At 40.9% G+C, this 17,590-nt stretch overlaps 1 protein-coding gene across 1 annotated transcript; it reads right to left on the bottom strand.

Annotated features, from left to right (window-relative positions):
* Window positions 1-245: 245 nt before the first annotated feature.
* Window positions 246-17,581, bottom strand: LOC126212571 (histone deacetylase complex subunit SAP18). The gene is made up of 2 exons (XM_049940039.1): window positions 17,364-17,581; window positions 246-489 (listed from the first exon to the last, which is right to left on the bottom strand). Exons 1-2 carry the CDS (start codon window positions 17,579-17,581, stop codon window positions 246-248), a joined length of 462 nt encoding a protein of 153 aa, XP_049795996.1.
* Window positions 17,582-17,590: the final 9 nt, after the last annotated feature.

The raw sequence follows: 17,590 nt of genomic DNA, 5'->3' as shown, positions 1-17,590 counted from the left end.
TCTGACGAATAAATGGTGTCCCAATATATATATACATTACTTAAAATATACATTTTTTGTACATCTTACTAAAAGTATAAATCTTATTAAATTATACATCTTATTAAATATATACATGTTAGTTTAAAAAATACATCTTAGTTAAAAAATAGGTTTTTCTTAAAAATTAAATCTCACTTAAAATATACTTCGAAAATATACAAGTTATTTAAAAAGCTAGTAACCGAGTGCTCGCTTGAAACACGTCAGTACGAGTAGCGCGGCCTGCGGCCGGGTAAGACCGCGACGTCGAGGAAGTCCCCCGGGCAGAACTTGGCCTGCGCCAGCGTCTTGCCGTCGTCCAGCCCCGCGACGCCGCAGCAGACGACGCCCACCTCCTTCATCGCGTAGCTCCCCGGCTCGCACTCCGGTCTCTTGTCAGGGAAGACGCGCGCGAACACCAGGTGAGTGCCCTCGCTCGCCACGTCCGGCATCAGCCGGGCCACGCACCTGTCGCACGCAACACACCCCACACCCACACGTCATTAAGGACTAACTAACGGGTGTCGAACGGGAACCTTAATCTGCATTTTAGAAACTGAGGATAGGCCAACGAGCAACGGAGCGATTCGTGCCGGTCGGAACAAGAAGAATCAGGAAATTTGGATATTTGTGGTAAGTTTCTATGGGACCAAACTGCCGAGTTCAATCGGTCCCTAGGCTTACACACTACGTAACCTAACTTAAACTAACTGACGCTAAGGACAACAGACACACCCATGCCCGAGGGAGGACTCGAGCCTCCGACGAGGGGAGCCACGCGAACCGTGGCAAGGCGTCCAAGACCGCGCGGCTACCCCGCGCGGCGAAGGGTCAGGAAAACAAACAAACGGATAAGAGAAGATAGGAAGAGAAGCTGTGTCAGTGACGCAGTTATAATGGAGATAGACTGGCCATGTAGTGAGACAAAATGATGAGCGACGGTTGAAGGATGTTCTCCTAAATATTCCTCGTGATAAGAAAGGACATAGTGGATGGGACTCCAGCTCCAGGAATAGACCAGTTGGCGTAACATTTCTCATCAGAGTTCCCAGACACCACTACGTAATGCGGTATTGGCCAGTAGGTGTCAGGAGTGGGGGACTGCCAGTGTTAAAGAAAGCTGGAAGTATTCTGTTGTAAGTAAAAAATAGTTCAGAGAGCTCTGAGCACTATGGGACTTAACATCTGAGGTCATCAGTCCCTACACTTAGAACTACTTAAACCTAACTAACCGAGGGACACACATCCATGCCCGATGTAGGATTCGAACCTGCGACCGTAGCAGCAGCGCGGTTCCGGACTGAAGCGCCTAGAACCGTTGTCAGTAAAGAACTAGTAATAGTGTAATTGGTTCGTCGGGAGAGCTCAGTGACTTCAAACGTGGACAAGTCATTGGATGTCATTTGGGTAACAAATTCACCAGAGACGTTCCCGCCCTTCTCTGATGTGGAAACGCGAAGGCACAACATCTGAACTAAGATCAGGCACACCTCATGTACTGACGGACAGCAACCACCAAACAATGCGAAAGTTGGTTGCAACAAGTCGCATGAAAGCAGTGGAAGGAATCACACGTGGGTTCAGAAGACCTATCAGGAGTCCAGATAGCACAATGATGGTGGATAGAGTGTTAAAAAGAATGGGCTACAATAGTCGGGCAACTCCTCATAAGCCGCACATTTCTATAGCCAGTGCCAACCAGCGACACAACGTGACGTGAAGAGAGAGGCCACTGGAAGGAGAATGGCTGAAAATGAGTGATTTGGAGTGATGAGTCGCGGTGCAGCCTGTGTCAATCCGATGCAAAGGTTTGGGCTTGGCGAGTGGCTGCAGACATTACATCTCATCATGTGTAGTGCCACCAGACAAATGCAGAGGAGCTGGTGGTAAGATACGTTTAGCGTATGCTCCCCTTATTACCCTTAAGAAAACGCTAAACGAAGAAGCCTATGAACACACTTGTGCACTGTGTACAGTAGAGTAACAGTTGGACGACGATGTTTATTTGTATCAGTGTCACAATGCACCCGATTATGAAGCAGCACGTGTAAGGCAATGGTCTGTGGACAACGTTCCTGAAATGGCCTGGCCTGTGGTAGAGTCCTGACCTCAAACCAACGGACCACTTGTCGGACGAGTTAAAGCGTGTACTTCGCTGCAGCAGTCACATCCATTAAATGTCTGGGAGTATAGACAATATAAGGAGCGATTTCTTGTGGATGAAAGACCTAATACAAATCTTATTAAAGGCAGATCACAGAGCCATAAGAGAGAATCCTCCTGAACTGTAATCCACTCATAAAGCCGATAGCTTACAAAGACACCGTTAGATCGATAGTTTAATATTTCAATGCAGTCTGGATACGTACCGAGCAGGATTGACCGTAGGAAACAGAGAAGACCAGCTCGTTTCGTCATAGGATCGGCTAGTGAGCGGGGAGAGCGCCTCGTAGATGCTCATCCAACACCAGTGGCAGGCGCTACAGGAGAGGCGTTGTGTATCATTTTATAATTTATTGTCAGTATCCTGCCGGAGCACATTCCTATGTACCTGTATATCTCTCCGAAACACCAAGATGGTAAAATTCGAGAGATTCGAATTCACATAGAACCTTACCAGTTATCGTCTTTCCCCATGCCATCAGCGACTGAAGTAGGAAAGGGCAGAATGCACAGCAGTACATGAAATACCCTGCGCCACACACCATACGTTGGCCCGCAGAATGTAGATGTAGATGAAGACTGATTGATGGTATACAAAGGAGGCAAATGTGACTGGACAGATGTAGGAAGGGGCCTATATCCAGCAATGGATGCTAAACCGGTCATGACGAGGAAGATAAGACACGCGAAATTACGCATCAGTATGTGAAGATGATGGTGACGTAGGATGTAGGAATCATAATGTGTGAAGTTTCCTACGCACTGCCACAGGACCGTGGCAGCAGAGAATCCGATGACACTGACTGATGACGTTGACCCTCTCTCACAACTAAAGCGAAACTCCGTCCGAGCAGTGCTTGAAGGCTCAACAGTACCGACCGATCGCCCTATCATCCTCAGCCCAGAAGCGTCACACACTGCGGATATGGAGGGGTATGTGGTCAGCACACTGCTCTCCCGACCATTATCAGTTTTCGTGAACGGAGCCGCTACTTGGTGACAGCTACTTTGCCATCAAGTAGCTCCTCAATTGACCACGCTTACCGACAGCGCTCAGCAGACCGGATGGTCACCCATCCAAATGTTAGCCAAGTCAGGCAGCGCCTAACTTCGGTGATCCGACGGGAACCAGTGTGACCACTGCTACAAGGCAGTTGGCCCTATCTCACAACCGAATGACAAAAATATATTAATCGTGCTATGCTGTACCAGTACCTCAGGAATACAACGCAAAATCCCCCTCCCCCACGCCTTGATCCGCTCATCCCAGAAAAGGCTCGAAGGACAGTTACACATGTCCTAAGACAATCGTATATGTCAATCTGTGTCTTTACATGAAATTTTGATTCAGCTGTCAGCAGAGTATAATGTTAGTGGTTTTTAGCACAGAGTATTCATAAATTGTTTAGAAATTCGCTTTGTCGGTAGATGACATAGGTATGCTGTAAAACAACTTACACCGTGAGCCGAAACTTCAGCAGGACCAGACGATAATAACTGGTCCATATTAAAATGAAAGACCTCGAAAATATGAAATTAATTCTAGATGAATTCGAAACTGAGATTTTAGCTGCATCGCAAAGTGACCAAGAAAAAAATACAGTCGAATTGTCCGAATAGATGAAACAAGCTTCGTGTTACATCATGTCTGAGGTTAGTAACACTTACTCAACGAATTCACCACGGGATTTTTACAGGCAAGCCATGGCTGTATTTTGCTGTAAGTAACATTAAGCCGGGCCTGGCTATAGCCTGTGTCTTCCAGGCAATGTGTGGAAACTACTGTTGACCAAATAATGTGGTATTTTTCCCCACTAGGCACTTAGTTTTTGAGGTGGCTAATTGCCTACGTCAAGTTAACAATATTGCTACAGATAATTTTAGAACATAAAGACTAATGGTAGCTTATATGTTGGTCAACAGCCTTATTAGATGATGGTGATTTAAAGCGACTTAACTACCAGGTAATCAGTTCCTCTTCCCCTTGAAGTCTTGTAGAAGATGGTGCAAATCAGTTATCAAAATGATAATCTTACTAGCCTTGATTAACATCTGTCTTGTTCGGCTTTCACGCGTTGGGTTAAAACGGAGAAGCAATACGTATAGTATTAATGGTGAAGATTGTAAGATGCACTTGGTAGGAGTGAGGGGAAAGGGAAGGGGCTGCCATCGTGTTAGCGAACGCTCTTCGGTGCTGTGCATTATCTACTGTGGGAGGCGTTCCCCTTCATGCTCGGAAAAAAAAAAAAAAAAGGCTCTGAGCACTATGGGACTTAACATCTTAGGTCATCAGTCCCCTAGAACTTAGAACTACTTAAACTTAACTAACGTAAGGACATCACACACATCCATGCCCGAGGCAGGATTCGAACCTGCGACCGGAGCAGTCCTGCTGTTCCGGACTGCAGCGCCTAGAACCGCACGGCCACCGCGGCCGGCCCCGCTAACCACCCGACCCCACTGACATCAATCCATAAATTACACAGAGCGCAAATTAATAGATATCAGTGGTAACTAACACGACTCTTATGCCAAAGTTTTTTCTTAGTCATTAAGAAATACATCCTCTGGTAAGAAATGAATTACAGAAATTGACGTTTTCAAATAAAATTCACGATTATCATGCTTACCTGTTCGCTGTACAGAAATACGTTTGGCGGTATATTTACATCAAACTTAACGAACAGTCAGCTACTGGTAACGCCTAAAAATTAAGAATGAATGATGACAGTGGAGGGGCCTCCCTCATTCAAGAATGGACGAACCAACGATAGAGCCGTATTTGTGGTACGTAGGTATACCTTGCACTTCGACGATAGGATTATGCAGCCGGCCGGAGTGTCCAAGCGGTTCTAGGTGCTACAGTCCGGAACCGCGCGACCACTACGGTCGCAGGTTCGAATCCTGCCTCGGGCATGCATGTGTGTGATGTCCTTAGGTTAGTTAGGTTTAAGTAGTTCTAAGTTCTAGGGGACTGATGACCAAAGAAGTTAAGTCCCATAGTGCTCAGAGCCATTTGAACCAAAGGATTATGCAAAACAACCATGGAAGACTAAGTACTCTAGACAATTTGTAATAAGTGCTTTAATATGGTGCTTCCGATGGCGTTTTACGTTAGGCTGTCTTACTAAAGTTAATTCAAACCTTTCTGGATACTCCAAAAACCCGGATAATATTGGCAATACTATTTACGTTAAAAATAAGTGTGACCTCAAAATGACATCTCCTACACAGAATATCACTGCTGTCAAACTATATGAACATCAATTAAGCCTTTACGAAATTACTTATAATACACAGTAGAGCTATGCCAGTACCATAACTTTCTGGTTCCAACAATATCTTGGTGTGCGCTAATACAGCAGATTACCTAACTTTGCTGATCAGATGAATCATTTCCTCGTGTTATATGGTCTGGTCAGAGAATGCTGTCTTCGTGAAGAAGACCTTCTCGATACATAGGTTCAGAAAGCTATACGATTCGAACTGTAGATTTTGATCCATGACACAATGAACATGTCAATGCTTTATCTCACAGTTTTAAGATAATAACACAACGGCAAGAATGAAGTTTCATAAAATTATATTTTCCGAATTTATGACTGGTTAGAAAGAAAACTCACCTGAAGTCATCGAGAGGCTATTATGATCCGTAGTGCACATTTGATCTTATCTTTGTGAATTTTATATAATAAATGTGTTTCTGAATGTTGTGGTCAAATTCATGTTCAACAGGTTTTAGTACAGAGCTCCAGTTGAGCCTAACAGTATCGGGAGACAAAGTCAATAATTGGACACGATGGTGCAGGGATAGTATATCTAGTCGACAAAACAGATGTTATTAGGGAACTCTTGTGGAAGTTTATGACTGTATGTAAATCCACACATGAGCTAGGCAAATATGCTTCTGCATTTTATCAATGACATAACTTTCAGTGCTGTAGATTGTCCTGCATATCTTTAAACATGACATGCGCCTTTGTCCGTTAATTACACAGATCAAAAAAAGTTTTTGCATCACCCCAGTTCCCAGAACTCCTGAAGACAGACGTTGACTGTGGATATCGTATCACAGACACAGTCACTTTGACTCTTTAGAGAAGTCACTAAACTTGCCCAAAGATGTAAACAACCATGATTGAGCAGCGCCTATTAGACGGAGGGGGCCCGACATCCTATCAGTTCCAGTCATTTGACCAGGAAGGAGGTACACGGCTCGTGTTATCTGTAGTTCAAGCATGCCTAGACGTTCAATACCACGGTCGATCACGTCCGCATTATTACTTTGTGCCAGGAAGGGTTCTCAACAGGGGAAGTGTCCAGGCGTCTCGGAGTGAACTAGAGCGATTTTTTTCGGACATGGGGGAGATACAGAGAGACAGGAACTGTCGATGACATGCCTCGCTCAGATAGCCCAAGGGCTAGTATTGCAGTTGTTGACCGCTACCTACGAATTATGGTTCGGAGGAAACCTGACAGCAACGCCACCATGTTGAATAATGGTTTTAGTGCAGCCACAGGACGTTGTGTTACGACTCAAACTGTGCGCTATAGGCTGCATGATGCGCAACTTCACTCCCGACGTCCGTGGGAGGTCCATCTTTGCAACCACGACACCATGCAGCGCGGGACAGATGGTCCCAACAACACGCCGAATGGACCGCTCAGGATTGGCATCACGTTCTCTTCACCGATATATGTCGCATATGCCTTCAAACAGACAGTCGTCGGAGACGTGTTTGGAGGCACCCCGATAAGGCTGAAAGCCTTGGACACACTGTCCAGCGAGTGCGGCAAGGTGGAGGTTCCCTGCTGTTTTGGGGTGGCATTATGTGGGGCCGACGTACGGCGCTGGTGGTCATGGAAGGCACCGTAACGGCTGTACGATACGTGAATGCCATCCTCCGACCGACAGTGCAACCATATCGGCAGCATATTGGCGAAGCATTCGTCTTCATGGACGACAATTTACGGACCCATCGTGCACATCTTGTGAATGACTCCCTTCAGGATAAAGACATCGCTCTACCAGAATGGCCAGCATGTTCTCCAGACATGAACCCTATCGAACATACCTGGGATATATTGAAAGGGGCTGTTTGTGGACGACGTGACCCACTAACCACTCTGATGGATGTGCGCCGAATCGCCGTTGAGGAGTGAGACAATCTGGACCAACAGTGCCTTGATGAACTTGTAGATAGTATACCACGAAGAATACAGGAATGCATCAATGCAAGAAGACGTTCTACTGGTTATTAAAGGAACCGGCGTGTACAGCAATTTGGACCACCAACTCTGAAGGTCTCGATGTATGGTGGTACAACATGCAATGTGTGGTTTTCATGATCAATAAAAAGTGTGAAAATGATCTTTACATTGATCTCTTTTCCAATTTTCTGTACAGGATCCGGAACTCTCGGAACCGAGGTGATGCAAAACGTTTTTTGACGTGTGTCTAATTTTTTTCTTCTCAGTGATTTAGTAGTTCATGTCCGGGAATATCCAGTTGCTGCGGGTTCCCCGATTGCTGCACTTGGTAATGTTCATCTGTCTCTTCATTGCAGTTGACATTCCGATAGATATTTGAACATTAAAGTCATCCACCTACGTTACTTTGCTTTTTTTACAAATGTAATACTATTCTTTACTTCGCTCACATTATTTCCATTTTCAGGGTAACCTTTGTTTGATTTTAAGTAGAATCTCATGAAGTGAAGGAGGTAATGTTAGAACATCGGTGAGTGGCAATGAGCGCCCTTAATGCACATCATAAATTGAATTTTTATGCAGATTACTAAACATGTAAAACACGACAGAGGCACGGCTCCCAAGATGAATGAGAGGGTCTCAAAAAGGTTACAGATAAGATAGTAGCGATTAAGTATTTCAAAGGAATTGGAAAGCTTCCAACACGGATAATGAACATTTGCTAATGGTGTTATAAAACAATGAAGTGACATCAATATCTGATAGATGCCACATACAATTTTGCAATGGCGAAGGAAGGAAAAAATCTTTAAATCGACAAGCTTCACATTAGGTGAACAATGTCTGGACCCAAAAATTAGCTTGCCACAGCGTGAGTGAGCAATAGCTTGGTTTATACCAACATGCGACAGGTTTGAACCTCACAACAGCTCGTTATAAAGCGCTAACTTGTTGCGGTGAAAAACAACAAAATGAACAAACGACTCATAGCTGCCGTGTTTTATCAGATTTTGATTAGTATCTGGTTTGAATAGAAAGTGCCTACATTAAGTTAATTTTTAGCTTTTCCGAAGTTCATTGGAGAACATTATTCGTAAAACACCTAAATTATCCATCAATTATTTTAGTGTTTCCGATTGTTTTTAATAATGAAGAAAGGTGCATAACGCACAAGGAATATCACAAAAATACAGAAGAGCAGAAGAATCGTGTTGGAATGTGACGGTGCACCTTACACTTAAACCACCACCAGCTTCCGAAATCTTAGTTATGGTGACACATTGACCCTTAGCGCAATCAGAGGTCTATCTTCGTTGGTAACACGTTTAATGCGAGTCATCGAGACGCGTTAACCATTCACGGGTCATAAGTTCTGCGATTTCTAATTCTGTGATGAATCCTTTGTTGTCGCCATGCGCTTTAAATCTAACTAGCTTTAAGCATAAAACTGAAAACTCAGAAAAAACATTATATTAAACGGAAAAATTTTCATCGACTTTTTTGGTGCGTATTACACACAAACAAAATGAAAAGTATGAAGGTGTGGGAAGAGTGGGTTACTATCAAGTAACTTGTACCCAAAAGTTTTGCGGGTAGGTGCCGCCAGGAACGTCGAGGTAAGGTGGACATGACGCTCTACAGCGTCTCTTGTTTGATCTGTGGCTCAATGAACGAGGCGGCGCGCGCCAGCATCAGGGAAACAACGTCATATCGTCGTGCGTTTTCTGCGTTTCGTAACCCATCACGACCCCTGTAGGGATTAGTAGGGTATTTGGCAGGGATTTTCTTATAATAAAATCTAATATTTGCATAAATGTCGCGTCATTCATAACCATAATACATACCTAGCATAGCGCCCGTTGCTTCCCTCGCGTAGACAGTATGCCCTGCAGAGATATTTTTGTTTTTGTTTTTATTTAATCCAATTTTATGTTGTTCGCATGTTGCAACATCTCCTAAGCAAATCACGCTAATTAACGCCATACAAGCACGGTCTTTTCCTAATGTGCTTCTGACCAAAAAGGGATTCTGATATCTGGAGTTCAAAGTTTTTGTTAATCATGTCATTTGGGTTCTTGTGTAGATATTTCCATAGCATCCTTCATCCCCTAACAAATTTTCCCCTAAAAAATGTTTCTTTATATCGAACCGAGAAGTGAAATGTTAATCTTCATAATTTAATTTTAAGGTTTTTTGATGTAAAGAAATATTTTATTAAAAATTTTCATCCCCTGTTGGATGGACTCCATTAGGGGTTGAATTTCCAGAAACACCGAAACAAGTATTTTTTAATTTTTAACCGAGAAGTCAATACCAAATGGCAAAGATGTAGCCTTAAAAATCCTTTAGTAGTTCCTAAAAAAAGACTTTCATCCACTATTTTATTTAGTGGCTGATTTCCAAAAATGTTGAAACACGTACTTTTCATTTTCTGACAGAGAAATCCAATACCAGTTTTTGTAGTTCTATCTTCAAAGTTTCCTTAATAGCGACATACTTGCCAAAAGCCGTTCATCCCCTGTTTGTTCCACCTAGTATTAGAATTTCGTATAATCCCTTGTCAAACGAGGCCTACACTATAAGATTCGCACGCTCCCCAAACTTCAAGTTTCTACCCTTAGCGATTTTGGCTGGGCGATGACGAGTCAGTGAATCACTCTGACCCTGTTTCATCCCCTTACGGGTTGAATTTCCAAAAACAGTAACAAGAGTGTGTTTTATTTCTAATAGAGAAGCCAAATACACATTTTCATAACTTTAGCTTTAAAAATGCTTGCACAGTGAAATATGTCCATAGAAGGTTTCATCCCCCCGTTTAACCACCATAGGGGCTGAATTTTAAAAAACAGTGAACCATGTATATTTTTGTTTCTAACTGAGAAGACAAATTCAAATTTTTACAGCTTCATCCTTAAAAATGCTATCATAATAAAATATTTTGATTAAAAATCTAATTCCCTATTTCATGCCCCTTAGTATTCAATTTCCAAAAACACTGAAACATGTACCTTTTATTTGTAACTGAGAAGCCAAATATCAATGTTCATAGGTATAGCTTTAAAAATAATTTAGTAGTTCTTTAATAGGTAATGATGTATTTTAAAAAAAGAAACTTTTACCCCCAGGGATTTAAATTTCCAAAAATGTGAAGTCATATTTCCAAGGAACCAGTACAAATTTCGTAGGACTGGCTTGAAAATTACATTAATAGCGACGTTTTTCTAAAAAACCCTTGATCACCTATTTCACCCCCTTACAGTTGGAATTTCGAAAAATCTATTCCTAAACGACACCTACAGTATAAGATCCACACCTTCTCCAAATTTCAAGTTTACATCCTTATCGGTTTGGGATGGATGATGACGGTCAGGCAGTCTGTCTGTCAAGGCATAGCCTTAATATACAGAGATTGCCGGCTCTGTAGCGGGACTACGAAGTTATCAGCTGGAAACATTTTTAAGACATATAGCTTTAGTGTACATGTAACAGGCAGATTTGCTCCAAGAAAGTCTGCGAATCTCAAGTTAAAATCTATAGCCATATTTCTCTGCTTGATGTACAGTTCATTGCTTGACTACAATGAAGGAAAAGTCTACAAGTATATTTATACACAGAAGTATATTGATAAGAAATGTTTTTACAAAATGACTATTTCAGTAACGAAATCGTGCATTTGTATTTTCGGTTACTTAGTTATTAATTGCGTATCACGGTAGCCACTTGAATTACTTGTAATAGAAAGTTAAGCGTGCCCCAAAATCGTGGTAGTGGTGACAGCCTGATCGGTAACGTAACCAGAGCTCCAACATAGGTTTGGAAGGTGAGAACTTTGTTGTGAGATGGTGAATGTAACGAAACTGAATGCAAAATGAACGTTATTGTAAATTACCAGTTAGTACAGAACCGGAAAGCCATCGTTCGCGCCATATTTAAAGAGCGTTTCTTTATAAAACGTAAAACTTTAAAGAAAATTTAGAGAGGTTTAATTAGATAGTCGAATCTCTGACAAGTATTTTGTTGCTTACTGTGCGTATAATGCAGTGAGTGGGTAGTGAGACGGCATACGTCCTACGTAACTCTTATCCGCAATAGTGCTATCGTCGTTGAGAAGAAGAAAGGACGTAATGCATATTACTTCGCCATCCTCACTGAAAACTTCTAGTTCTAAATATCAGGTGTGGAATGACACAGTGGCATTGACGCTGCGCAAAACCGACAGGTTGTATTACAAAATCCTTTTGACCTGAACACTGCATTTATCAGAGGGGGGGGGGAAGTATACCTAGGAACAAATATTGTTTCCTGGTCGGTGTTTCTTTTGGTGATCTGTTTTAGAATCGCATTAAGGAACGCGCAGTAGAGACCAGCATAAACATGCTTCCGAAGTTTTCTAAATTTTTTCTTGTTGTTGTGAGGCACGGGTTGTGTTTTGTTCGGCGTTTGTAAATATTACGAGTTCTACACATGTAAGAACTGCATAGTATATTAAACGTAGAAGTGTACTTGCGGTGTCGGTGGCTTTTTTTTTTGTCGCGTGCGGCTGTTGGTAACTGTTTACGGGGTGAATGACTGGAAGTGAACACGACGAATCATGAATCGGAAACCAATAAGAGAATATCGATATGTAAATTTCATGATCCGTACTGTATCAAATTACAAGGGGGATAAGGAATATATTGTGCGGAATGTTGTCATATAAAAGAGTATTCCACAAAATTTGCACTGTACTCTTAGGTTCCTGCCTAACCGCGACTTCGGAAACAGGGGAACGTCGAAAATGCCTAACAAAACTGCAAGTGCACTTTTATCACTTTAAATCTATTTTTTTCGGGAGGACAACACTTAAAACATGCATAGAGCCATCCAGATTTAGGTTTACCGTGATATCCCTAAATCGTCCGATACAAATGCCGGGATGTTTCCTTTAAAAGGGTGAGAACGATTCCCTTCCCCACCCTTGTCGAAATTTGGAGGAGGAGGAGGAGATTAGTGTTTAACGTCCCGTCGACAACGAGGTCATTAGAGACGGAGCGCAAGCTCGGGTGAGGGAAGGATGGGGAAGGAAATCGGCCGTGCCCTTTCAAAGGAACCATCCCGGCATTTGCCTGAAGCGATTTAGGGAAATCACGGAAAACCTAAATCAGGATGGCCGGAGACGGGATTGAACCCTTGTCGAAATTTGAGCTAGTGCTTCGTCTCTGACAACCTCGATGTCGACGGGACTTACCATTAAATCTATTTTGAGGATATTGTAGTTTCTTTATTGTAGTATATTTTTAAGATTAGGTACATAATGTGTGGATGGTTGAGACATACTTAACCGTCCCTGCTCGCAATTTTACCTGAAACGGAAGGTGTTTTTTACCGAGGAACACGCGATATTTGCAAGTTAAATGAATTTCTTTAATGTCTTAACAATTTTCTCTCTGTCGAAAAGGGAAATCTGAATTACTGTCGATAGCTTCTATTTCAAAAAGTAATTTGTAATCGTTTTTGTAGAGCTTCTGCTTAATTTGATTTCACGTATCGATTATTGGTTTGTAGCACAGTAATAATGTAAAACACGGACTATTAAATTTGAATAGAATATTTGCTCCTAGGTGCAAGACTATGTTGCATCTTGGAAATTTTCAAAATCTACTAAAAAGTACATTAAACTACCATTATAAGCCTGGTAAGAGGTGAAGTCTAAAAAGTGTAACAAGGTACGACAACCGCCCCTACGCTGTTCGTGAGCTTTCCGGTGAATAGTTAAAGTTCTTCTTGTTATATTCCAATTTCGATTTATTACTGATAAGTACATCTATTTGGAACTACGTATCGCTGTCTCCATTTTAGCTCTATACTTCAAGAGTATTTTCCAATACTAGCTACGATATCTGTAAGATACATACTGTTTTTCTTTCGTACGCCGTATCTGTGGCTCCACTACATCTGCTGAACTACTTTCTACGGTACATGATTCGTTACGGTTCGAACAAATGATTCTCTTATCTATATGTAATTGATCAGAACAGTTTTAATTTGAACTGTTTTTCCGATGTAGTAAGTTCTCGGGAGAAATTCTAGTGTCCAATTCCATTCGTCTGCTTTGAGCAATGACGTCATAGCAAAGGCAAGGAAGGATGCTACAGAGAGGCAATCTTTGAAAGCAATAGATTATATTCATAAACAATCAAATGAAGCATACGATAAAATTACAATCACAATTCACGCGATTATTTATTTAACCACGAATTATATTGAAATGACGATATAGAAATAAATAAGAATAAAACGAAAGATTATATATATATATATATATATATATATATATATATATATATATATATATATATATAAAGTGTGTGTGTTAAATAGATATGAATTGTAATTTATGCGAGTAAGAAAAGTATAGTGAATCTTTAATTCTACTACAGTATAACGCACAGTGAAGTCGTAATATTATAAAATAGTGTTGATTGATGATAATAATTATTGAATCTAACGAGACAACTGGGGGCAAGTGCAGGTTTTTGGCGGGTAGAAACTGAAATGCAACACAATAACGGGAAAATGAAGTAAATAATAACGTATATGAAACGGAAATATGAAATGTGGAAAAACCGACACAGGAGTCCTAAAAAAAAGCCCGTACACAGATAACCAAATTTCACAAAAAGTAACAAATATTGGAATAGGTAACTGTAATTGTCCTATATACATTGATTCTAGTTACCGATTTCGCATAAATTCTAATGCCCGATTCCACTTGTCGGTTTTGACCAATGACGTCATACGTAAGGCAAAGATGCTGCATATCGGCAATCTATGAAGGGAATGAATCATACTCGTAAACAATCGAATATAGCACGCGAAAAATAATATTCACATTTAACGCGATTATTATTTACGCACGAATTACGTGTAAACGAGTTGAAGATAACCGTAATAAACAAGAACATGAGTGTAGAAAATTTGTGTCTAGTTTTATTATCATAATTTACGCAATTGGAGGGGCACAGAGCACCATAAACTGTGTTACAGTATAGCACTTGGTGAAATCGTCTTATTGAAAACTTACCTTAATTCTACTATTGATTATTCATTCAAATGGGAGAAGCGTAGGGAAGTTGGGGTTTTGGGCGGAGAGAAATTAAATTAGAACAGAACAGCGGGAAAATGAAGCGAATTATAACAAATACGAATTACTAACACAAAATATGGAGGAGCGAACACAGTAAATCCTAAACAAGGCAGGAACTCAAGTAACGATAATCCGTTTAAAATTAGCAAATATTGGAATCTGTAACTAGAGTTGACCTATAGAGGAGGCAATTTCTAGTTACCGATTCCAATATTACTAACTTTACTATAGAAGCTCAGAGAGCAGCTCCGAGTGCAGAAATTGTATTATATTTAACACAGAACCTGGAAAAACGATATTCTTAATGAAATAGCGAATAAGTGGAATCGGCAACTAAAATTGACCTATATTAGCCTGTTATCGATTCAGATGTTTGTATCTGTTTTGCGGTAAATCAGAGAACAATTACGAGCGGAATAATCTTATTACATTTGAGACACCTGCTAGAAAAAAACGATCCATTTATGAACCATCGAACAGAAAAAAGGATGTAATGAATGAACTATCGAATATTTGGAATCGGTAACTGGCATTGACCTATGTCAGAGGTGAATTCTAGTTATCGATTCCAATGCTTGTAGCTGTTTCGCGGTAATTCAGAGAGCAATTACGAGCGGAAAACTGTAATTACATTTGAGATAACTGCCAGAAAAATAAAGATCCAATTAATGAACTTTGGAATATTCGGAATCGGTAACTAGCCTAGAATTAATCTTATACGTCAATTCTAGTTACCGATTCCAATATTACTAACTTTTTCGCAAAACTTTTGAGAGCAATTACGAATGCAGATATTGTATTATATTTTCCACACGCACTGCAAAAAGGATCTAAGTAATAAACCATCGAATAGCTGGTATCGTTAAGTTGAAGTAACGTATATAGGAGTCAGTTCTATGTACCGATTAAAATATTACTTTTTCGCGGTAGTACAAAGAGCAATTACAAGCGCAAAAATCTTAAATGAGAAACCTGCTTAAAAAACGATCTTGTTAGTAAACTACAAAATACGACTAGATTTTCAAAAAATTAAAATCTTTACAAACATTACTGCACACTCAAAAAATAAAACGCAAAAATGACCAAACCTTTGAACCGATAACTATACTACACGAAAGTCAGACCAGCTACAGTAGCTCCAAAATAACATTCAGTTAAATTGATACATCAGGAATGAAAGTAAAATTAAGAGAAATATAGCAAAAACTTCGAAAAGGAAAACATAAAGGTAGCTACAAAAAAAGAAACTTACCACATATGATCTTCCAAAGGAGTGAATGATAGAGGGTGACAAGAAGAACAAAATAGGAACATAACAAGAAATAATAATGTCAGGAGGTCAAACTGTAACGAAATACGCAAAATCTAGAATAACTAATCAAAAAATTAATGAGAAACACAAACTGCGAGGCATGAAAGAGGCACCACCCAAATCAGTTCTTCCCTACCACCGGTCCTCAACTACACGCAAAATTTTAAAATAATAAAAAAAATGATATCACAAGTCAATCACAAAAACCCACCGGCACAAGACACAGCAACCCCCTCTCCCCAACATTGTAAGCAAAAAATATTAAAATGACAGATAACTTCCCCCCCCCCCAAGAGTAAACAAAAAAGTAGCAAACCCATAGTAGGCTAAAGTAACAGAAAAAAAACGCAACGTAAAACAAGAAGATAATATCAGACCCACCAACACCTAACTAACAAAACGTGGCTTCTATATTTTGCTAACTATTTTCATAAATGGAAGAGATACACAATAACCTTTAGGAATACTCTTGCTCCAACAGTATTCATTCAAATGGGCTTACCACACTGAAATCCTTCTCTTTCTCCGCCGAAACAGATTTTACAGCCTCCCAATACCCCTCGATAGTATTGGTACAAGACGGGGGTCTTGTGAGCTTTAAACTGAATATTGTGATTCAAGACCAAATGATAATAACCCTTTTCACCCAACCCCTTGTTCGAAGCAAACTTATTCGACATGACTACGGAACATTCTTCAACATATTCTTCTATTAATGATGTCAACACTTACTTAGTATGATTTGGTAAGACCCTAAATACAACATCAGCACAATCCCCTCCAGAAACTACTACTCCAAAAACCCGAAGCCCAACAACCTCGTGCCCCTTTTCATACCTTCTCTTTCCAAAATGTCACTCTTCTACTTCGACTGTAACCTCTGGCCCCCCAACGATCCCCTATACTTTACAAATTCCACGCAAACTACTTAACAAAATGAAAACCAGTCAACTACAGTGCCACACGAAACCCCTGATTCGTGGATGACAGATTTACAAGAATACTGATACCAAAAATAGTAGGTTAACATGACTATTACTTCTAAATTCAGCCTCGACCTTTCGAACCATGTCTCCCTGCGGATAGATCTCCATATACTATTTTTTCTGCACCTCTATATGTATTCGTCGGAAGTTCGTGATGATGGAAGCTTTGTCAAAACCATGTAATTTCCACAAACACTACACTTGCAAAATTCTGCAATAATTCCCAATGACTGCAAAAATCTTATAGTTGATTTACGGTCAGTCACTTTCCCACAGAGAATTTTCGCTGTAAACACAACTGATTCATCCATGATGAAAAGCAATTGCGTGAGAAATCAAGGCATTACAAATTACTACGACTTTCATACTTCGATAGGCAAACATTCTTCGATACTACCCACATATTCACTACGTCACTGGTCAAAGCTGTCAGCTAGAATCGCAATTTCCTAGGTATTTTATATTTTTTGCGTGCGCAAATAAATTTAAGGTGCAACAGCACTGAGTGTCAAAAATAGTGTGCCACGTAGTGTGGGCAGCTTACTTGGAGAGTTCGTCGAGCGTGGCGTCCATCCAGGAGTAGAGGTGGAGCTCTGAAACTGGGGTTTGGCCATCCTGGTAGTAAGCGAGGCTGTGGTGCCGGCCCTCGCTAGGAAAGACTCTGATCAGCATGGGGCACGTCTTCTCGCGGTCGACCCGCGTTTGCTGCTGCCCGTCCGACGAAGACCACGAGTCGCAAAGCTCCGTGCAACTGGTAGCCATCCTGCTCCC

The sequence above is a fragment of the Schistocerca nitens genome, chromosome 1, assembly GCF_023898315.1.
Source record: "Schistocerca nitens isolate TAMUIC-IGC-003100 chromosome 1, iqSchNite1.1, whole genome shotgun sequence".
Taxonomy (NCBI): Eukaryota; Metazoa; Arthropoda; class Insecta; order Orthoptera; family Acrididae; genus Schistocerca; species Schistocerca nitens.
This window is presented reverse-complemented; position numbering and strand designations above follow the sequence as displayed.

Excerpts from the sequence above, each read along its gene's own strand:
- LOC126212571 (XM_049940039.1), bottom strand. The coding sequence starts at position 17,581 with ATGGCTACCAGTTGCACGGAGCTTTGCGACTCGTGGTCTTCGTCGGAC. Across the intron at positions 490-17,363 it reads ACGCTCGACGAACTCTCCAA|GTGCGTGGCCCGGCTGATGC; the intron begins GTAAGCTGCCCA and ends TGCGTGCGACAG.